The sequence below is a fragment of the Pyrus communis genome, chromosome 4 (genome assembly GCF_963583255.1).
Source record: "Pyrus communis chromosome 4, drPyrComm1.1, whole genome shotgun sequence".
NCBI lineage: Eukaryota > Viridiplantae > Streptophyta > Magnoliopsida > Rosales > Rosaceae > Pyrus > Pyrus communis.
This window is the reverse complement of record NC_084806.1, coordinates 10,998,030-11,020,460: the sequence shown is the minus strand read 5'-3', so window position 1 is coordinate 11,020,460 and position 22,431 is coordinate 10,998,030. Positions and strand designations below refer to the sequence as shown.

The window sequence follows — 22,431 nt, the reverse complement described above, 5'->3', positions numbered from 1 at the left end:
ACCCCTCCAATGCATTCAACAGAGACGTTCCTACCTTGAAATCCAATCTCTTCAGAAAATAATAGCTATTTATTTATTTTTATTATTATTTCCCTTTTGTTCCAAGTTTCAAAATAATAACACAATAAATCCCAACTTTTTCAGTAAAGTTATTAGACAATTAACTAATTATCAAAACCAAATCCTAATTTGCTTGAGAATTAAGCAACCGACAAAGATTCTTGTCTATTAACTAATCAAGGTAAGAACTCATTGCAGAAATGCATGAAACAACTCTATTAGGACTGAGTTCAAATTTGACATCTTGTTGGGGGATGCCGTAGGTCCGAATTAGACGTCTTCCGACATCCATGAGACCAAAATGCTAAGAAATAAACATTAGAGTAAGGTAAGAAAACGGGTGACAACGGTTCTGTTGTGATTATGTTGGTTTTAATTCCGAAAAAAAATAGAGAAGGCGGCTCTGTCGTTAATTGCAAAGAAAAAGAAAATGTGTCTATTTCGTTATTCGTTTGTAGTTAAAAGAAAAGGGTAGGTTTGTCCTAATTCATTTGGTTTTAAGTTTTAACCGCATAAATAAGGAAAAGGCGGCTCCATTGTGATCCGTTTAGTTTTAACAACATAAATCAAGGAAAAGGCGGCTCTGTAGTGACCCGTTTAGTTTTAACCACATAAATCAAGAAAAATGCAGCTCTGTCGTGACCCGTTTAGTTTCAACTGCTTAAATCAAGGAAAAGACGGCTCTGTCGTGATCCGTTTAGTTTTAACTGTATAATCAAGGAAAAGATGGCTCTTTCATGATCTGTTTGGTTTTAACCGCATAAATTAAGGAAAAGACGGCTCTGTCATGATCGATTTAGTTTTAAAGGAAATGACGACTCTATTGTGATCCAATTAGTTTAGTTTTAACCGCATAAATCAAGAAAAAGACAGCTTTGTTGTGATCATTTGGTTTTAACCATAAAAGTCAATGAAAAGACGATTCTGTCGTGATCCTATTAGTTTTTAACAGAACAACTTAAGGAAAATACGGCTTTACTGTGATCCCTTTGGTTTTAACCACGATGAAAAGAATACGCAATTGTGTCGTCATTTGATTGATTTTAATTGCGAAAAAAAAAAAAATTGATTCTGTCGTTTAGTTTTAACCGCGTAAGAAAGATATATTGTGTAAATAATGCTAATATAATAATTGCCTTCAACTATTTTGGCATTGACTAATACAGCATCAACATCATTTCGTTTCACTTCATTTTCAGTACATGCAATTTTGCATTGGTGGATAGTGGATCTCCGACACAATACGCTGCCAGACTTGTTAACTAATTAAAATTGCTGATGTGGCAAATCCTGGCCTAGACACGTCAGTCACTCCACACAATTTGAAAAATGTTTTGGTGTATTTGCTTGTTGGATTCATAGCTATCATCCACTCTATCCTCTTGTGATTTCTGATGACGTGGCCCAATGAATGCACATGCAAAACAATCACCCAGAAACACACCGCTGCTAAAAACACAGCTATGGAATGGGAGTAATCACATATACAAAGTCACCATTTTTGGTCTTTGAAAAAAGGCTCTTAATTTCCAATACACTGCTCATCCACTCATTCTCTCTCTCTCTCCCCATCCCTCCCTTATTTTATTCAGTAAATCCCACTGACACTATCACCATTTCAGTGGGGAAAACTCTGAGCCTCCCAGAGACCTTAGTTTCTTGATACCCTTCTCTGGGTTCCTCTCCATTTCACCTCTGATTGCAAATTTGGAGCTCTTGAGATCCATTTCTTCTTCTTCTTCTTCTTGTATGTGCAATGGCTCTCTGCGCATTCTCATTTCCTGCACATATCAGCAAACCAGCAGCATCTGCAGATGCTCAGAAATCCCACTTCTCTGTGGGAACACCTCTTCCATGCCCATCTCAGCAGAAGCTCAATCAGGTCAGAAAAGTTTGCATCTTTCTTGTGAATTTCACAAAGGGCACTCACTGCATGGATGATTTGAGTTTTGGAGAAATGGGTTTTGTTCGAAATGTCAATTTTATAATTCAGAACAAAAATTTAGTTGTTTTTTGTTGTCATTTGGAGCAGGTGATGAGAAAACGGCCAAGTGGGATTTGTGCATCACTGTCAGAGAGAGGGGAGTATCACTCACAGAGACCTCCCACTCCTCTCTTGGACACCATCAACTATCCAATTCACATGAAAAATCTTTCTGTCAAGGTATATAATTTTTTTTTTTTTTAATTTTTAATTTTTTATATATTTGCATTGGTTTTAATTGATCTTGCTTGTGCTAATTAATTGTTAATTCAGGAGCTTCAACAACTAGCAGATGAGCTGAGGTCTGATGTGATCTTCAATGTTTCAAAAACTGGAGGCCACCTCGGTTCAAGCCTTGGTGTTGTGGAGCTCACTGTGGCTCTTCACTATGTCTTCAATGCTCCTCAGGACAGAATCTTGTGGGATGTTGGCCATCAGGTTTCTCACCTTCTTTCTTTGGTTGCTCTCCTTTTCTGATATCGAAAAAGCAGTGATTCAATAACTTCAAATTTTTCCGTGTTTTGATTGCAAATTGTGAGTTTTGTTTTGTGTAGTCTTACCCACACAAAATCTTGACTGGGAGGAGAGAAAAGATGCACACCATGAGACAGACAAATGGATTAGCCGGCTTCACTAAGCGCTCTGAGAGCGAATACGATTGCTTTGGCACTGGTCACAGTTCTACCACTATCTCTGCAGGCTTGGGTAATTTCCTCTTCTGATAAATGTTGAGAACTCAAGTGTATTGAACTTATAAGTGTTCCTTTGTGGTTAGGAATTGAATTTAAGATTAGAATATTAACTGATGATCCGAGGTAAAAGGTTTCCGTTTAACAATCGGGATCAAAACATGAACGTCCCTTAGGAAGTTGCACACAATTGTAATTATAAGATAGTTTATCGTATTGTAGATTAAAAACCTATCTTTTAACAATATTTCTATAATTCTAAGTGAAGAAAATCTGATTCCTTTTACTAAACTCTCGTGTAACTAGTTACGATTTGATATACTTGCATCATGCATCTAATGTTATGGAAAAATGTTATATTTATCCTCACGCCAGTTTTTTTTCTTCTATTTAGTTTCTACAATTTCAATCCCAATTACATTTTTCGATTTTAAAGGTCAAATCCTCATTTTGGTTTATAATCTAGGATGTTAATGAAAATGCAGGGATGGCAGTAGGCAGGGATCTAAAGGGAGGAAACAATCATGTAGTTGCTGTAATAGGTGATGGTGCCATGACAGCAGGGCAAGCGTATGAAGCCATGAACAATGCGGGGTACCTCGATTCTGACATGATTATTATTCTTAATGACAATAAACAGGTTTCTTTACCTACCGCTAGTCTTGACGGACCCATCCCGCCGGTAGGAGCTTTGAGTAGTGCTCTCAGTAGGTTGCAATCAAACAGGCCGCTCAGAGAATTAAGAGAGGTCGCCAAAGTAAGTAATAATTAAGTCCGAACATAATTCAGCATACAGAAAACACTTGCATTTCCAAAAATGTGGAGATTCTGATTATGGTTCAACTTTGATTTGCGATTGTTGCAGGGAGTTACTAAACAAATTGGTGGCCCTGTGCATAATCTGGCAGCAAAAGTTGACGAGTATGCTCGAGGAATGATCAGTGGTACTGGTTCATCACTATTTGAAGAGCTTGGACTATATTATATAGGTCCGGTTGATGGTCACAACCTAGATGATCTTATTTCCATTCTCAAAGAGGTTAAAATTACCAAAACAACGGGTCCTGTCCTGATCCACCTTATCACTGAGAAAGGCAGGGGATATCCGTATGCAGAAAAAGCGGCAGACAAGTACCATGGTATATACATTTCTTAAGCAACAAGTGCATTATTATTTATTGAATTGGTTCTGAAATTAAATCCATTATTGTACTTAAACAATTTATTCGCTGATGATTCTTTAAAAGGAAAACTGAACGTCTTTAATGCCGTTAAAAGATCTCATTCATGTGGTCTGCATGTGCGTAATCTAGATATAGTCAATGAAATGCGAATAAAGTAGTTTTTCTTTTGCTATTGCAGGAGTGGCCAAATTTGATCCGGCAACTGGAAAGCAATTCAAAGCAAGTGCTAGTACACAATCTTACACAACATACTTTGCAGAGGCTTTGATTGCAGAAGCTGAAGCGGACAAAGATATTGTTGCTATCCATGCTGCAATGGGAGGTGGAACAGGGATGAATCTGTTCCTCCGCCGGTTTCCAACAAGATGCTTTGATGTTGGAATAGCAGAACAGCATGCGGTTACTTTTGCTGCTGGTTTGGCCTGTGAAGGCCTAAAACCTTTCTGTGCAATTTATTCATCTTTCTTGCAGAGAGCTTATGACCAGGCAAGCTAATAGCTTCTTTCATCTTTAACTTCATCCATCATTGTTATCTTCTTTCAAAAACTGATATGGTGCTACTCTTAGATGGTCAGAATATTACTGAAAGAGTATATAAACTCAAATATTGGCTTCCATGTTTGAGCCTCAGGTAGTACATGACGTAGATTTGCAAAAGCTTCCGGTTAGATTTGCTATGGACAGAGCTGGGCTGGTCGGAGCTGATGGTCCTACGCATTCCGGGTCTTTTGATGTCACTTTCATGGCATGCCTTCCTAACATGGTGGTGATGGCCCCTTCTGATGAGGCAGAGCTTTTGGATATGGTAGCCACTGCTGCTGCCATAGATGACCGACCAAGTTGTTTCCGATACCCAAGAGGAAATGGGGTTGGTGTTGAGCTGCCACTAGGGAATAAAGGCACTCCTCTCGAGGTGACTTTCAGCAGTATCTACTACTGTATATCTATCTATAGTAACCATAAATTTCAATAATTACAAGATGATTGAACGTTCGCAATTTGCCTACAGGTAGGAAAAGGAAGAATATTGATCGAAGGGGAAAGAGTTGCACTTTTGGGTTATGGAGCAGCAGTACAGAGCTGTTTGGCTGCCTCCTCTTTGGTGGAATCCCATGGTTTGCGCCTTACAGTTGCTGATGCACGATTTTGCAAACCACTGGACCGAGCTCTCATTCGCAGCCTTGCGAAGTCACATGAGTTTCTGATAACTGTGGAAGAAGGATCCATCGGAGGGTTTGGTTCTCACGTTGCTCATTTCCTGGCCCTTGATGGCCTTCTTGATGGAAAACTCAAGGTACGCATTTGATTTTTGTTACGATATTCTACGTATGATGTTTCGATGACTCTTGCATAAACATTATACTCCTCAAATTCCTTAAAAACTCACATTGATGCTCAATATCTTGTAGTGGAGACCGATTGTTCTTCCTGACCGGTACATTGACCACGGTTCCCCTGCTGATCAATTGGCTGAGGCCGGACTCACCCCTTCTCACATTGCAGCAACCGTATTCAATATGCTTGGACAAACAAGAGAGGCCCTGGAGATAATGTCATGAAGACAGAAATTTACAAAGCAGCGCCATTTTTTCGCTGTATACAAAACCGAAACTGTGACGCTCTCTATTTCCATCTGTATAAAAAAGTCCCATATTTGAGCAAGGTGTTGCATTAGGTAGCTGAAGGAAACCTAAACAATCCAGTTCATCAATTAGGAGCTCCAACTAGTTGAGGCACCTGAGATTGTAACATGGCCTACAAATGCAACTGATTTGTGACAAGAAGAAAACTCTTTTCAGGTCTTTTGCATGGTGTCTTTTGGGTTTTTAACTTAGTTGCTTAACCCATCCGCATCCAAGTTTGGTTTCAACGTCACAATAGCGTTCTGATTCAATAATGCATAGTTGGAGAAAGAATTTTACGCATGATAAAATGTTACTAGATTGAAATGTCATGCGGTGGGAATCCGTTGTTTGATTTTAATAATGCATTGTTAAGGGATTGTTGACATGTTTTAGTAGAGAGAGAGCAATTGGGGTTGTGGCATTTCTGGGAGGATTTGGCCAAGAGAACATTCCATATATGTGCAGGCAGGAAATTAGTTAGTGGTGATTGATTCGAAATCACATTATACAAAGTATATGTCATGAAATGTCATGTCATCTCTTCCCAAAGAAAAACAACTAACAACAATTGGATGGTGCACATAAAAATATTCCCAAGTGATAAACCCACATCTCTCAATCCTCCAATTATATCTCATGAATGTCAAATCTCCAAAACCTTCCCTTAAATTGAAAAGTTGGGCCACTTTGCCCTATTGATCATGAAATAAAATATACAAAACAAATATATACTTAATTAGTTCCCCAATTACTTAAAGAATCACGCTATAGAAAGAAAAAGAAAATTTCTCACCAATTATGAAATGACAGTCGATGAAATAACAGTTGAATTAAAAGATTCTTTTTCTTCTTCAAAATCGTTTTTTAAGTGTTTTTAACTGTAAAATTGTGTCTCGAATTGATTATTTGAGAAGAACCCAAAATACACCAAGATGAACAATATTGCATTAAATTCGCCTATAATTAATATGAAACAAATAAATTGATTTGTGTACTAAATACCCAAAAAAAAAAAAAAAAAATTGTAGTTGTGAAACCCGTAACCATTTACGTGAAAGAATTTCACTCTCTTTAAACACAAACTTTGTTACTCCCTCGTCCCTACTACATTATGCAACAAGCATTTGGATTCTCATCACTGAACATGAAAAGAATTTCACTCTCTTTACAGCAATCAAAAAATGGTGGATAAACATTTGGTTTTGTCAGATTTCCCTCACCGGACGCATCTTTTGGTTTTTCTTCCTTGTCAACCACTATCTCCACTTTTTTGCCCGTCTTTTTCCTCAGTTTCTTCAACACCTTTTGTGGGTCGATTTTCCCAGTCACCACAACTTTGTGTTTCCTCATTTCTGTTGTAAATTTCTCCACCCCTAATAATTAAATTAACCCAAAAACTAAATTAGAATTAAAACAAAATTCAGATAAAACTGTAAAAGAAGTTAACCTTTGAGTTTGCGAAGGGTTTTGACGACGGTTCTTTCGCATGCATTACAGTGCATTGAGATCTTGAATTGTATTGATACAACCTATGGATGAACGAAAATGAAATTTAGTTATGTAATTTTGAGTCCGTCATTTTTTATGGTAAAAGGTAAATGTGGATTAAAACGTGAAATCTTACTTTGAGTTCCTGGTCATTTTTCTTCTTACTCTTTCCCATTGACACTGTTGAAGGCAAAACATGCAAATTAACCATGCAGGGATGGAAGTTGAAGAGACAAAAAGGCAGTTCGGTAAATATTTGCATGTGTTTGGTAAGAGCGGTTATTAAATCGAGTGGTCAAATTACGGACATGCCCCTTTCCTTGGTCGGAAAACGAATTGACAGTTTGTCAGTTTTTTTTTTTTTTTTTTTTTTTTTTTTTTGGGTCCCTTGTTTTTTTTCCCCGCGATTTTCTGAATGATGTTCCAACATTTCCAACTGCTGAGTTTCTCTTTTGCCACTTCAACACATCAATGTTACCCAACTTAGTTTATGCAATTGACTTTTTTTTGGTGAACAAAATGTTTAGGGTTACTCTCATCACCAACATTAGACAATGTTGATAATGAGTCCTACATTAATGATGGGAGGAGGGACCTTGCATAAGCTTACATGAGGTTGGCTACTCCCTATGTTGCCAATTGGTTTTATGGTGAAACCTCAACTTTCTTCATAGTATCAGAGCAGGTTGTCCCACGTATGAAGCCAAACGGCTATATGTGCTCCACGTCACCCCGTTGTGTTGTCCACGTGTTAGACTCGAAAATTCGCCACATGTGAGAGGGTGTGTTGAGAATGAGTCCCATGTTTATGGGAGAAGGGACCTTGCATGAACTTATAAGAGGTTGGGCTACTCCCCATATTACTAATTAGTTTTATGGTGGAACCTCAACTTTCTTCAGACTATACTCATAACGTCGATTCAGAAGGACTTATGCACAACGCTTAATTGACAGCTTTTACCAGTATGAATTTACGTAAGAATTTACAAATCTCACACCAATCTTTAAGATCACTAGCAGTGAGACGGTAGGACGATACATAAGACATAGACCTTAATTACCAACTGAGTCAACCTTGGCTTTAAGCACTTGACTTTAAGAATGTAAGTTAACATACTATTTACCAAACTTTTTTTGTTTCAACAACTGTCGTACATGAGATTTTGACACAATGATAACAAAGTTGAGACTTGATGCTACTAAATTAAGTGTTAGTTGATAATGAATATATGGCCTATCGAGATCATAACAATTTAAAAAATAAAAATAAAAGAGAGTTGTAAGTGATGAATCGTTTTAATGGATAATTCATTCGTCTTCACCCCATTACATTCTGAATTCAAATCTTTTTTTCTAATAATTTAAAAGAATTTAATATAAATTATCCTATTGACAAAAACAAAAAATCAGTCATTTCATAAAAGATTCGCAGTACAGCTTTTGGATGTTGCAACCAAAGCCCTGCTTATTTATTTATTCCATTGGAAAATATAAAAAAAAATTACAGCAACTATGACATTACAGAAACTGGAATTTAATACTTAATTAGCATTAACAACCCTGCAATTCTTTCTAATCTCTCCACCGTCCTGCTCTCGTGTTTTGATTCCAATGGCACACATTTTCTTCATTGAATTCCCAAAGTAGGTCATGCAAACATGGAACCTCTCCAAACGTCTAACAATCCGAGCCGAACGCCGGTCAGTGAGTAGGGCAGCATCTGATGTCAAGAGGCCTTTGTTTTGCCTCAACCCCGCAAAGTAATGACTGTCACAGGAAACTGAGCTGTTGGCGTCCAGCGCCACCGCGACGGCCGGAGTGGTGCATTGTGTTCTCAAAAACTCTGCGTATTCTGGATCAAGTGTAGGGTCTATGTCACCTTTTCCGGTTACGTTCAGTCTCCTTTGAAATACAGAGCAACGTGCCACTCCAATTGTATGTGCCCCTACACATCGAAAAATGTTCTTTTATTAGACAGTCAATAATTTAATCAGTTGAACTAAACCATTGATTAGATAAAGTGATCATTTGAACGTTTAATTCAGATTAATAGTCTAAAAATGTAACATGACATCATCGTTTAATTATCGACCGGGAAGAGAAAACTTGATACATACCTGATAATGCCACAAGATCTATGACGTTCAGCCCCAAACCAATAAAGTGCTGGTAGAGTGTGGTGAAGTTTGCACCTGCGGAGGGTAAGTTTGCTGAAGCCTCTGACGAAAGGGAGACTTTTCCATCTTTTCTCCCGGTTAAAACCTGCCACATCGGCCTTCCAAACTGTCCAATGATCGATAATAATTAAATATCACAAACAAATTTAATATATATATATATATATATATATATATCAATGATTTTATTTGATATAATAATAATATATATAGGAATGATTTGAGTGTAGATATATATGGCACGTACTTGATAAGAGACAGCATCTCGGGTTGCCAAGGCAACAATATCAGCACATGAGACGATGCCGGGACACTCTTCTTCTAATCTGGCTTCAATTTCATCAATAACCTCATAACATCTAATATTCCTGTTTTGTATTGCTTCCTTCTCCGCCGTGTTGTCGCTGGTTGAATCTAGCAATAGTGATGCATCACATCCCTACAGCAAGATACACACACACACACACACACACACACACACACACACATTAGAATATATAAACGTTGTACAGGTGATGAGGCTTTGATAACAAGGAAAAAGGCCAGTAAACGCTCTGAATATCCAACCCAAAATCAATTTTAGGATACTAGGAAACATACTCTCAACGATGCATAACATGTGATCGTGTATGTGTGCACATACATATAATAAGGTAATTAAGGTGTATCTTAAGGTTTTGCTACATGATCCATGCATGTGGTGATGAACTGAAATGGGAAGGAATTGGTGCTCATACGTACCCTAACAAAACAGTCATGGTAGTGCATCCTTAGAAGTTTTGCTGCCATGGTAGGATTTTCTGCAACCTTGCTCCATGTGATATTCTTCACTATTCTTCCAATTTCAGGGCAACTCTTGTGATAGAACACCGGACTAAGCCCACCGCGACCACGACCACCACCGCGACCTCCATTACAAACGCTAACGTCGTCAACGAGCACAATAAGAGAAATTAACACCACATTTATGCTAGGCCTCACGATCAATGATATTTATCCAAAAACCCAACTTTTGAGTATGAGTTTGTTTTCTGAAGACGCAATATGAAATGCACCAGGACTCTAGGAGTATATATAGCCTTGGAAAACCTAGTTTCGAAGTAGCTATTCTGGTTTCCTTGAGCTATAAATTAATCAATTAAATACTTTTTAAGTGATCTCGATTATCAATTGTATAACATTCGATGTTCTTCATGATACATTTTGATATGTAATTGAAGTATACGAATCGTTTGGTCAACTACTTGTTTAATTGCAACATACATGTAGCTGCTAGCCAATCATCGGTCGTTATTCGTTGAATAATGGCCGTTATTGACCAAATGAAAAACAAAAAGAAGAACAATAGCTTGGGGAAAGAACGTAGACGTTACTTTACATATTAGGATTTAGGGTTAGAGTGCTAGCAATCTTCCTTTTTTTTTTTCTTTTTCTTTTTTTTTTTTCGTTCTAACTTTCTCATTCTTTTTTTTTTTTTTTTTCAATTTGTAATGTAATTGAATGATTCGAACGAGCCAAATCTAAATCCGTTTAGTCATATGATGGTTGTCCAATTAATAATAATCTAAATTACATATTAATAAATAAAATAGAAAACTTCATTTTAATCCTTAAAAAAGATGAGTGTTAGACTATAACCTTGTGTAAGATTAAAATCCAATTTTAGTCCCTAGTACATTTAATCATCTCATTTATTAGTTATATTTTGATGTTTTATTTATCTTTTTATCTTTATTTTAATGTATTAATTACATTTAAATTTAATTTTTATTTCATTTATCATAATATATTTTAATGTCTACTTTTAGGCAACTAATTTTTTTTTATTTTTTATAATATATATTCCGATAATAATTTTGTATGCTTCATTTAGGTACATTAATACATTTGAATATTTCGGTATATTCATCGATACAAACATATAGGTACTTAATTCAATATAATGCATTTCGGTACATATATTTTGGTACACACATTTGAGTATTGACCTTTAGGTACATTAATTCAATATACTATATTTCGGTACATACATTTTGGTACATACAACGCGAGCAAATGTCTGGAAGCTGACAGAAATTCAATGTTTCATGGTAGCTAAGGTATATACTTTCTGTTAATATAATGCATGATTTTGCACGTCCCGGGATCAATTATCTAAGTTGTCTGCTGTTGTTTTTCCTTAAGAAACATAACAAATATGTAATGGCTGGCAATATATAGAGTTTCAATCTGGCAATGTATGTGCGTGTGTGAAGCTTTACGGGCATAAAGCACACATGACCATTAAAAAAAGTCAGAACAGCTCGTTTTCTAGCCATGTACGTCTGTTCGTGGACTTTGATCACAAATGCTAGCTAAAATCTCTTTCATTCAAAGCATAATATATCATATATGTGCTGTTCGATTTGGGGATAGCTTCAAATCAAAGATTTGTTTTGGACATTCTTGATTAACAACATATTAATCTCTCCACGTCGATCTTTATGTTCTTGTAGAACTGGAGTCCAATAATCCGATAATATTCATAACATGTAAATTAATGTTAATGATAATGTTAATCAACTTTCTAGTTTATATCTCAAGAAACCATCATTAAAGTCATGCTGAAACACCTTGAAAGCTAAGCCACTGAAGTGAAGATGAATACACATAAATATTACTTTGTGACAAGATTTTGCTATGGTTAGTCGTTACACAAAGTGTAAATGGATGTTAATTAGTATGTAACCACACATGCTTAAGCGACTAACCGTAACATAACTCTACTCGAACTAGGAAGCATATATTATCACAAATGCATTACCTAGCAACAAAAATAGAGCCTTGGATGTCATGTGTAACCTCTAGCCATAAATCGCTCTAAAAGCGCTCGAAGGCCTAATGTGAGATTCCGTATTTTTGGAATTTGTTTAAATGTTACTATTTCAGTCCCTTTTTGAGCTAAAGCCTTTTCGCCATCCCATCCGTTATATTAGTTACCAAACCTTATTATTTGTGTACAACTGTAAAGGTTTTCGGATTATTTATATTAGAGAAGTTTGTTATTCTTTTTATTTTTACTTTTATTCTCGCTCCGGACCTGACCGCAAATATGGGGCGTGACACCTAAACCTGAAAACAATTTGTATATGCATGTAACTTTTAATATCAATACTACTTAATCAAATGCAAAATTTTATCATTTCCAGTATTAATCTTTCTCGCACATACCTTATTTGGGCAAAAGGACAGCAAGAATCGAGACTTTCACTCTAACCACCACATAATATACACATTGATCTTTGTCTCTTTTCTCCCCTTTCTGATAAAACAATATTAGTGGGGTAATTTGAGCCAAGTCACACAATGAGCTAGTTATAATGAGGTATTGAACTCGCCACTTATGAGAGTTGAATCTGAAACCTCTCACATACAAATGAAGAAAAATATCAATAGATCGTATTACTATCGACAAACATTAACACAACTCTAGCTATGGCATGCATCAAAATAAGTAGTATATATACACGTACGATAACATTTTCTCTATCTATAAAACAACACTTAAATTAGGTTTATAATAAATCCTAATAAGAATGAAAGTAGAATAGATGAAGATTTCAAAAGGACTTTAAAATTCGTAATAAATTCATGGGTACCCTGCTGCCATGCAATTCTCCCAAAAGAGGCTATCAACCATTTCATCCATGTTGCTAAGTACACCAACCAGCTTTGATTCCACTTCTTCTTCCTCATATCCTGAGGCTGCTCCTTCTGAGTACTGCAGCCACACCTTGCTATGACACCGACTCCGCGCCCGACGCTGATCTTCTACACGATCCTTAGAGTAATTATCATCACAAGCACCAAATGTATGAGAGCTACATGATTCTGCGTCATCATCTTCAAGTAGTACTAGTGCTGCTTTAGTAGTGTGATGGTCTGCTGCCTCTGAATCTGCAGTGCCTTCAAATAAAAAGAAACAAGAAACATCAATAAAATTACCCTCTTTGCAAGCCATAATCTTCACCACTACTATTTCATCGAGTTAATAAGCTTTGTGATGGTTTTAATTAGGTGGGTTTTTGATCTTGACAGTTCGTTTATAACATTTTTTTTATAGCTAGGGCTGTGGTTTAAAACCTTCCTTTTTGTTGATGCAATAGTGACAAGACGCACTCTTCACTCCTGTTTGGTCAAAATGTGGTAGGTTAATTCTTGCTTGACATTCCAATTTGGTGGTGGGTTTTATGTCATCCATCCACTCCATCTTTCAAAGTATCTTGCTATTCATCTTCCACACAAGAATGCTAGACAGTGCGAATTTCATGTCGGGAAGATATGCCTTATACGTGTTACAATGTAATGAATGGCTTCACGATTAATTATATCGAGGAGGAATGGAAGAATTTCACATTAAAAGTTTGATAAGCTACAACATCTTCAATAACTAATTATATTGATGCCTTTTGTGCTAGAACCTCACGCACGTTGTGGTAATATGTGGTAATATGCAAGTTAAAAAAAATATCGATGTCGATTAGTAATGAGTTGATCTGTCTTGCAGGTGCAAGTACGATCCACTACTAGGGTAACACCAGTATAAAGTCTCTAAACTGGTTAACCAACACGAGTAAAAGCACTAATAGAGGAAGGGAATGAAGCACTCGTGTACTTGATTATCATTCTAAAGTGGGTTTTGATAATCCCAAAGTTCGATGGTTCATTTTGTGATTAGAACCGACTCCTCAAATGCTAATCTTCATTAGCACAAAAGTAATACTGTAATTATTGAAGGCGCACTAGCAAAGCAAGGATACTTGAAATCTTGAACTCACCCTTTTCACCAACGTTTAATGGGGGTTTTACCGACAAGTATCCAGTGTTTCAAATTTGTGATTTTTGAAATTATTTTTTTTAGCTGAGGATGTGTTGCTGCTTGCATCCTCAAGAGATCATGTGTGGATTCAAATCCCTTGACCCCAAAGGGAATGTTAGACAGTTTTAGCCACTTGCTTTTCTAATTCAATGCTTCGGAATTAAATCACGCGATGAGAGAGACAGGCTGGTATGATACACCCGAAACAGAAGGGACAAGTTTTGGTGCGCTAGAACACCCTGAATTTGCTATTTGCAATTCAAAGATGTAGTAATAATATAGTCCCCGATTTCTGTAATGGGTTGCTTGATGCATAGGCAGCAAGGTTTTAGTTTGTAGCCATGGTGCATAAAGAGCGAAGAGACTGAGGCAAGAGTAACATAAATTTTTCGCAAACTATAGATGCGTACTAGAAGAACCAACCAAAATGGCTACATCCATTCAAAAACTGTTGATCATGTTCCCCAGGACAAGAACGATACGTCACATAAATAAGAGGAATGAAATAATTTTTGGGATAATCAAGGTCACCTCTCACGTTGTTCAACTAGAAGAAACGATGTCATCTTTTACAATATGTCTCAGATTGATCTCCTGCTAATATTGTTATCTTCTTCCTGCAGAGCCACACAAAAAACTGTTTAGTGTTTAATAAACCGAACTTGTTTACAAAAAAAATCTTCAGCAGTTACAACGTCTAACTAGCAAGTAAACCGTAGGTGCAGTTTTGAGAGTTAACATTCTCGTAAATCAGATGTTTTACCATGATAATGAATATATTCAGTTACATGATACTTTCGACGCTTAGTTCAAGCTGAGTCAATAAACAGAATCTAATACTATCAGCTATCATTAAAATTTTGTAAACACATATGTTAGTCAAAATCAATCGATCATGGAAAGAAATGGCCGAGTTCATAAATAATATCTGTGTTATGTAACTCTAATGGATATTTGAAACAAAACAAGGCAGATAACACCCCCGATAAAAATGGCTTAGAATCGTGACCCCCAGCCAGAAGTTGCGAGGGAATAGGAAATAAAGAAAACAAGATAGTGAATTAGAGTCTGCTAGCAACTGTGAATGTCGAATTGTATAAGGGCTAAAAAAATATCAGTTCTTGAAGTCGTAAATTCTACCAAGCAATTGGATAGTAATGTGCCGATCTCTAGATCCCAACTATGATGTGGTCAAACAAACCTTGTGAACATGCAGCCATCCAACTTAGGATTCCTTGCTTGCTTCTGCATCACGATTTCTCCAAGGATTGAGAGCTTCCCTGATTGCTTGGGCCTCCGGTGAATTTTCATAAGCCCGTTTCTCTGACTCCAGAACAGTTACTTTGTCATCTGCATGTATGAAAAGAGGACAATTAAGAATTACATTATGCAAGAACAAAATATAGTCATAAGAGAGAACGCAACAGGCGCTCCTTCAGATAATGTGGTACAGAACAATTCAACTCGATTATACCAAACAGAAAAAGGAATCTATTTTGTAGAACAACGAAACCAAATGTTATCGGAAATGACAATAAAATTACAAAAAGTGGACAAGACGACCACAAGTAAAAACAGAAAGCAGACAGCAAATCAGCAAACTAAATCCCCTAAAACTGAAACAGTTATGAGAAGAGAAACTCCATTAAGCTAACTAATTGCAGATTTCCAATCAAGCAAAAGAGCAGTTTTAGAAACAATATTAACATGCGAAGGTAACTAGTCTCTTGTAAAGAGGGGACGATACAGAGTGGAGGCTTTTTGCAGAAAACAAAAAAATGCTAAGAGTAGTGGAGAGCCGAGGTTAGAGGGCGATGGGAGCGAAGGAACAACTTAGATGGCCCAACCATAGTCAAACTCAAAGGGCACCCCAATGACGGCTCAAATGCGGAGCAAGACAAATCAAAAGAAATATTTAGTTGATCAAACTCCAAATCTTTCAATCCCAGAAACCATTTGGGATTAACCAGCACAACTGGTAATTGGTTACATTGCACACAAATTCCAATTGCAATGGTTCTAAATTCAATAAAATCCATGTGAATGTGAAACCTCATCTAAGTTGAGTTCAACCAAAACAAATTATATTTCTGTCTAATCCCTTTTCACAATTTCCCTACTGCAACTCTGATATTTGGTTTCACAAACTACAATTTAATTTACAAAAAACAAAAATTACAGGAACAATTTATGAACAATTATTGCAATATTGCTCCATTAATTATGTCATAAAATGAAACAACAGGTACATAATCAAAAGAAAGAAAAGGGTAATGATGAAATGGAGAGTTCTCACACAGAAGCCGGTCTTGATCATGAAAAACTCCATGGAGGCTCCAATCAGAGCCGACCCGAATGCGATCTTCAAATACCAATCCAGAAACTTCATTTTCCACTACACATAAAGAAAAATCAAAACTTCAATTTCAGCAACTGTATATGTGTGTGTGCGCGTATATATATATATATATATATATATATATATATATATATATATATATATATTATGATCTGGACATGCTTTCGCTTAAAGAATTACAAGGTAAGAACGAGAGCTCAAGATTTATATGGCTGAAGTCTGAACAGTAGACGGAGCTCTGGGAGGCTGAGACTCTCCTACCGCGGGAGTGACGAGTATCTCCGTCTTTTCGAGTTTGGACTGGATAACTTCGGAGATGGGCCTGCGTTTTGGGCTCCAGGTTTTTATGTCTAACTAAATCCCCACCAATATTTTCTTTTGTGAAAAATTTAGGCTCGTGTGGGTTTTTAATTTTCAATTTAATTTTGACTTTTTTTTTAACTGAAATTTTAAATTTGTTTGGTAACTATTTTTGTAAATTGAAAATTGAAAACTACTTTCTTGAGTTTTAAAAGTTGGCCTTAGGTTTTCATTTGTTTTAGTTTTTAATTTTCATTTTCATAAAAACTGAAAACCACAAACTAAAAAAATGAAAATTAAAAGCGAAATGGTTATCAAACTACCCCTTAGAAATACACTTTCAATAGGAGAGGGGACATTCTATTTTGGCTTATTTTGGCCTTCAAAATTCCAATTTAGTGTTGAAAGTTGAAACCTCCTAAAAATTGCACAACTTTCTTAAAAGAAATAAAATAAGTAGAAAATCAAAGTCTTACTTGTGAGTGTCGTGGTAGATTAAAGAGTAATACTCTAAAGTTTTTGTGTCAGCTTTATAACATTCCTCCTAATCCTAAATTCTACATTACCTTGGTAGATAGAGAGTATTCTTATTCGATTCACCGCGTTTAGCATTCAAACTCTCTCCCTCTTTTATATAAATTAGAGTAGTAATATCGTTTGCAGTAAAACTTACACTAACCAAATCATACTTTTTCCTTGAATTGACCTTGAAACCACCTAAACACAACCGAACCGCATAATTTGTATTATTTGCTTGAACACTTGTGATATATTCTTCGATAATAATAAGTTTTTTCCAACTACTATTTGGTGCACGCATATGAAGTTTGATATGAAACTATGATGAAATGAAAAACTAATTTGGCATTGCTGAAATTATTTTAAAAGTTTTTTTTTTTTTTTAATTGGGGTTAAATTGTGTTTAGTAAATGAAAAATAATAATGCTTTTGTCAAAAATCATGGATCCAAAACAGCAGCTAGCATAAACAGCTCTATCCTTACTTCTGAAAACAGCTTCTTCTTTTTTTTTTCCACAACATAGCAACCCCAAACTGATCGAACCAAACGTGTGGTTTGATTTATTTATTTCATGACACGTGGCTCATGAACTTAATTATGCATGACCTTATCATATACCTTTGTGAAAGGAAAAAGAATCTGATACCAGCCATAATAACCGACGGTAGACGGACGTTTGTGCTTCTCTTTTGGTTTGTCTTTGGTGGACCAACGTTTAGATGATGACAATGCTTAATATTCAAGTGTAATGCTAGGTACATTAATTTTTTAGACTAAATATATAAATTATATAATGTGTTATTCATAAAAAATTAGCAAGTTAATTAACATTTAATTAATAATTTAATTATCAACAACTACTATGTAATTTACAAAATTCAATCTAAACAGCCAGTCTCACAAATATTAAATGAAATGGGCCCGACGAAACTTCAAGTGGGTCACTTTTCATTGTCCCATCTCATGAAATACAGATAGATTGCATTGCTCCATGGTTTCCTCGTGTACCATACAAAATCCACTTGGTGAAACAAAAAGGGATGTGCAACACAAAATTACTTCCAAATTGCTTTTCCCAATTTGAGCTTAATGTTCTATTGAGAATTACTAGAATTGTGTAATTATACTGATATCTTAAAGTACATGTTAGATAAAGAATTTGATTTGTAATCATCTGTTTAGTTATAGCATGTATTATAATAATGTAATTTTTCAGTTATAATTAATGTAGAATTTTTACGGAATTTGGTTTTTTTATTATTATAAATAATAATGTTAGCGAGTTAAATTATTAAATTTTATAAACAAACCCTAGCATGCTTTGTCTCGGTCAAACCAAGCTTCTTGTCCATTAAGCTATCATCCCTCTAGGTTTCCAGTCTAGAATTATTTTACTTGTGTTGAAACCCTAGCAGATCAATACGTGGAGTAATCCTAGCCAAACCGTCTATTTTTTTTTCTCAGTCTGAAAAGTAAATTTCATTAGTCCTATGTTAGTGTGTCTACTGTCTTATTAGTGATTAACTTGAGCTTAATAAAAATTTAATCATTAGGCGTATTTGAACCACATTATTATATCTAACTTAATGCGAAGCTTAACTCATTATCTCATCCCTTAGTGTATATTATGATCAGGGCATGCTTTCGCTTAAAGAATTACAAGGTAAGAACGAGAGCTCGAGGTTTATATGTCTGAACAGTAGATGGAGCTCTGGGAGGCTGAGATTCTCTGACTGCGAGAGTAACGAGTTTCTCCGTCTTTTCGAGTTTGGACTAGATAACTTCGGCGATGGGCTTGCGTTTTGGGCTCCGGGCTCCAGGTTTTTATGTCTAACTAAATCCCCACCAATATTTTCTTTTGTGAAAAATTTAGGCCCGTGTGGTAAACATTTCGTTTTTAATTTTCAATTCAATTTTTACTTTTTTTTTTAAATTAAAAATTCAAATTTGTTTGGTAACTATTTTTGTAAATTGAAAATTGAAAACTACTTCTTTGAGTTTTCAAACATGGCCTTGGGTTTTCATTTTTATAGTTTTTAATTTTCATTTTCATTAAAAATTGAAAACCACAAACTAAAAAAATGAAAACTAAAAGCGAAATGGTCACCAAACTCCCCCTTAGAAATACACTTTCAACAGGAGAGGGGGCATTCTATTTTGGCTTATTTTGGCCTTCAAAATTCCAATTTAGTGTTGAAAGTTGAAACCTCCTAAAAATTGTACAATTTTCTTAAAAGAAATAAAATAAGCAGAAAATCAAAGTCTTACTTGTGAGTGTCGTAGTAGATTAAAGAAGAATAAAGTTTTCATGACAGCTTTATAACATTTCTCCTAATCCTAGATTCTAGATTACCTTGGTAGATAGAGAGTATTCTTATTCAATTCACTGCGTTTAGCATTCAAACTCTCTCCCTCTTTTATATAAATTAGAGTAGTGATATCGTTTGCAGTAAAACTAACACTAACCAAATCATAGTTTCTTTGAATTGACCTTGAAACCACTTAAACACAACCGAACCGCATAATTTGTATTATTTGCTTGAACACTTGTGATATATTCTTCGACAATAATAAGTTTTTTTTCAACTATTATTTGGTGTATCCTTTCCATCAAATCCATCAAGACACACAATCTGGGTTTTTGAAAATTTAATCAAACGGCTACAAACAGGGGATCACTTTAAAAATTATAATAACTTTAGTTGTTGAATCAAATTTCAAAAGCTCGGATTGTGTGCCTTGATGGACTTGGTGGAAATGATCCTTTTCCTTCCTCTGAGTACCATACAAAATCCGCTTGGTGAAACAAAAACGGGTGTGCAACACAAAATTACTTGCAAATTGCTTTTCCCAACTTGAGCTTAATGTTCTATTGAGAATTACTATACACTCCAAATTTTTTATATTAGGAAAGAAAAATACACTTGTGAGGAGTGTAGAATAAAATTTTTGGAGTGTCAATAACACTTCCCTTACTAGAATTGTGTAATTACACTGATATCTTTTTTTTTTTTTTTTTAAGATAAAGAATTTAATTTGTACTCATCTGTTTAGTTATCACATGTATTATTACAATGTAATTTTTTAATTATATAATTAGTGTAGGATTTTTATGGAATTTACTTTTTATTTTTATTATAAATAATAACGTTAGCGAGTTAAATTGTTAAATTTTAAGAACGAATGCTAGCATGCTTTGTCTCGGTCAAACCAAGCTTCTTGTCCATTGGCTCTCTTCCTTCTAGGTTTCTACTCTAGGGTTATTTTATTTGTGTTGAAACCCTAGCAGATCAATACGTGGAGTAATCCTAACCAAACCCTCTATTCTTTTTCTTGGTCTGAAAAGTAAATTTTATTAGTCCTATATTAGTGTGTCTACTTTCTTATTAGTGATTAACTTGAGCTTAATAATACGTATTTAAATTACATTATTACTAACCTGAGCACGTGCATAAAGCATTTTTTGAATTACAGCATGCTACGTGTGACTTACATGTTTTAAATGTATTTAGCGTAAATTGATAAAAGGAAAGTTAAATATTTGAAGTAAATGAATAATCTTAGATCATGCTAAAAGAAAGCCCTCATAAACCAATTAAAACAACTGAATTCACATAATAAAATCGGTCTCTATAGAATTTCAATTAAGAATAGAGAAAATAATATTTAATAAACAATTGATTGAATCACATTATTACTAACTCATTGTGAGGCTAAGCCCACCATCATCCCCTCTTAGTGTAAATAATATCGTTTGTTAAAAATAAAATAAAAACAATCATTTAACAACTAATTTAATCACATTATTATCCGCATGCGAAATACTTTTTTTATAACCGGCATTACACACCATTTAAGATGTATTGAGCGTGTTTAAAAATAGAGAAAATAATATTTAATAAACAACTTATTGAATCACATTATTGCTAGCCCATTGTGAGGCTAAGCCCACCCTCCTCCCCCTTAGTGTAGATAATATTGTTTGTTAAAAAAAAAAAAAATCATTTGATAACTAATTTAATCACATTATTATCCGGGAAAGCCCTTTTTTTATAACTAGTATTACACGACTCTTAAAATGTTTTGAATATGTTTAAAAGTAGAGAAATTGAATCACATTATTGCTAGCCTATTGTGAGGCACTAATTAAAAAAAAAATAGCACAAAAAAATTAATTATTAAAAAAATAATGTTAAAATGACAAAAATACCCCTGCCTTATTTGATGCATTATTTTGGGATGCCTTTGAAGTTTGGGAAATTTTATTTGAACCCACGTAACCTCTAACAACCAACTTAAATTTAAATTGTTAATTGTCTATTTTACCCTATTGCATAATTACTATTAAGTACAAAATGAAATTAATAATAAAACTCAAATTTAACCTATTAAACCCTACCATCACTTCTTGTTTATCAGACATTCATTCTGGCTAAAACCCTAATAGGTCTTGTAGAAGAAAAAAAAAAGAAGTTTTTTTTATTGATGGATGGTGATTTTGAAGTTTTGAATCCTCCAACTATGGTATGACTCAATTTATGAATATTTTGTTTGTTTGATTTCAATTTTTTTAAAGTTTAGAAGATGAGTATTTGAGTTTCAATTTTTTTCATCAATCCCGAATGGTTTGTAAAACATTTTGCAATTGGAAAATTCTAAGGAAAAACTTCTTACCAATGTTCTTAAATTATAAACTTACTTGCTTGTTGATAAATATAAGGGGATGAATTGTTTGATTTGTTGCTTATGCACATCAGTAGAAAGAAAAAAGACAAATGTCTGGGTTTGGTAGCAGAAAGAAGGAAAAAAAAAAAGTAGCCACGGAAATACTAGTGGGGAAGAGAGGGTGGGGCAAGGATGCCTCTTTTTTTTTTAAATTCAATTACAGATGTTATTTTATAAAGGAATGAGTGTAAAGATAAATTAATATTTTGAATTGGGTTTGAAATGATATTTTAAGTAATAAATTTGGGTTTAAAGAGAGATTATTTCTTTAATAAAAAAAAATATTGGTGAATAGAGTAAGTTGGGGTAAAAAGAGGTTATATGGGTTCAAATAAAATTTTCCTTAAAGTGTTTTGTCTTAGGGGTATTTTTATCCAAATATTTTTGTTGAAGCTTGGTGACACCAAAATCAATATTCACTTTTCCATTGACTTTATATATAAATAACTAATTACGTGTGGA

At 34.9% G+C, this 22,431-nt stretch overlaps 3 protein-coding genes across 5 annotated transcripts; 1 reads left to right on the top strand and 2 right to left on the bottom strand.

Annotated features, from left to right (window-relative positions):
• The first annotated feature begins 1,533 nt into the window (after positions 1-1,533).
• Positions 1,534-5,720, top strand: LOC137730857 (probable 1-deoxy-D-xylulose-5-phosphate synthase, chloroplastic). Its single transcript, XM_068469848.1, has 10 exons — positions 1,534-1,942; positions 2,093-2,224; positions 2,318-2,482; positions 2,599-2,749; positions 3,219-3,490; positions 3,599-3,872; positions 4,096-4,403; positions 4,549-4,830; positions 4,927-5,211; positions 5,327-5,720. The coding sequence occupies exons 1-10, from the start codon at positions 1,817-1,819 to the stop codon at positions 5,474-5,476; spliced, it is 2,145 nt and encodes a 714-aa protein (XP_068325949.1). The 5' UTR covers positions 1,534-1,816; the 3' UTR covers positions 5,477-5,720.
• A 2,851-nt stretch (positions 5,721-8,571) lies between these two features.
• On the bottom strand, positions 8,572-10,409 carry LOC137732677 (peroxidase 24-like). Its single transcript, XM_068471973.1, has 5 exons — positions 10,387-10,409; positions 9,949-10,183; positions 9,455-9,646; positions 9,148-9,313; positions 8,572-8,975 (listed from the first exon to the last, which is right to left on the bottom strand). Exons 1-5 carry the CDS (start codon positions 10,407-10,409, stop codon positions 8,572-8,574), a joined length of 1,020 nt encoding a protein of 339 aa, XP_068328074.1.
• Positions 10,410-14,326: 3,917 nt separating this feature from the next.
• LOC137732450 (uncharacterized) lies at positions 14,327-18,933 on the bottom strand. Of its 3 annotated transcripts, none has more exons than XM_068471759.1 (4): positions 16,635-16,745; positions 16,364-16,460; positions 15,267-15,415; positions 14,327-14,682 (listed from the first exon to the last, which is right to left on the bottom strand). In XM_068471759.1, the coding sequence occupies exons 2-3, from the start codon at positions 16,452-16,454 to the stop codon at positions 15,291-15,293; spliced, it is 216 nt and encodes a 71-aa protein (XP_068327860.1). In that variant the 5' UTR covers positions 16,455-16,460; positions 16,635-16,745; the 3' UTR covers positions 14,327-14,682; positions 15,267-15,290. The 3 variants fall into 3 exon arrangements, with proteins under 3 accessions (XP_068327860.1, XP_068327861.1, XP_068327859.1); XM_068471760.1 differs by lacking the exon at positions 16,635-16,745 and adding an exon at positions 18,905-18,933 and having other exon boundaries at positions 14,329-14,682; XM_068471758.1 differs by having other exon boundaries at positions 14,329-14,682; positions 16,605-16,741.
• Between the last annotated feature and the right edge of the window lie 3,498 nt (positions 18,934-22,431).

Bases quoted from the DNA above. Each gene is read 5' to 3' on its own strand.
- LOC137732450 (XM_068471760.1), bottom strand. From the start codon at position 16,454: ATGAAGTTTCTGGATTGGTATTTGAAGATCGCATTCGGGTCGGCTCTG. The intron at 15,416-16,363 runs GTGTGAGAACTC...TCATACATGCAG, and splicing joins CATGATCAAGACCGGCTTCT to ATGACAAAGTAACTGTTCTG.
- LOC137732677 (XM_068471973.1), bottom strand. From the start codon at position 10,409: ATGTATCATGAAGAACATCGAAT. The intron at 9,647-9,948 runs GTACGTATGAGC...ATCTTGCTGTAG, and splicing joins ACCATGACTGTTTTGTTAGG to GGATGTGATGCATCACTATT. The intron at 8,976-9,147 runs GTATGTATCAAG...TTCGATGTGTAG, and splicing joins AGATCTTGTGGCATTATCAG to GGGCACATACAATTGGAGTG.
- LOC137730857 (XM_068469848.1), top strand. From the start codon at position 1,817: ATGGCTCTCTGCGCATTCTCATTTCCTGCACATATCAGCAAACCAGCA. The intron at 2,225-2,317 runs GTATATAATTTT...TTGTTAATTCAG, and splicing joins TGAAAAATCTTTCTGTCAAG to GAGCTTCAACAACTAGCAGA. The intron at 3,491-3,598 runs GTAAGTAATAAT...CGATTGTTGCAG, and splicing joins AATTAAGAGAGGTCGCCAAA to GGAGTTACTAAACAAATTGG.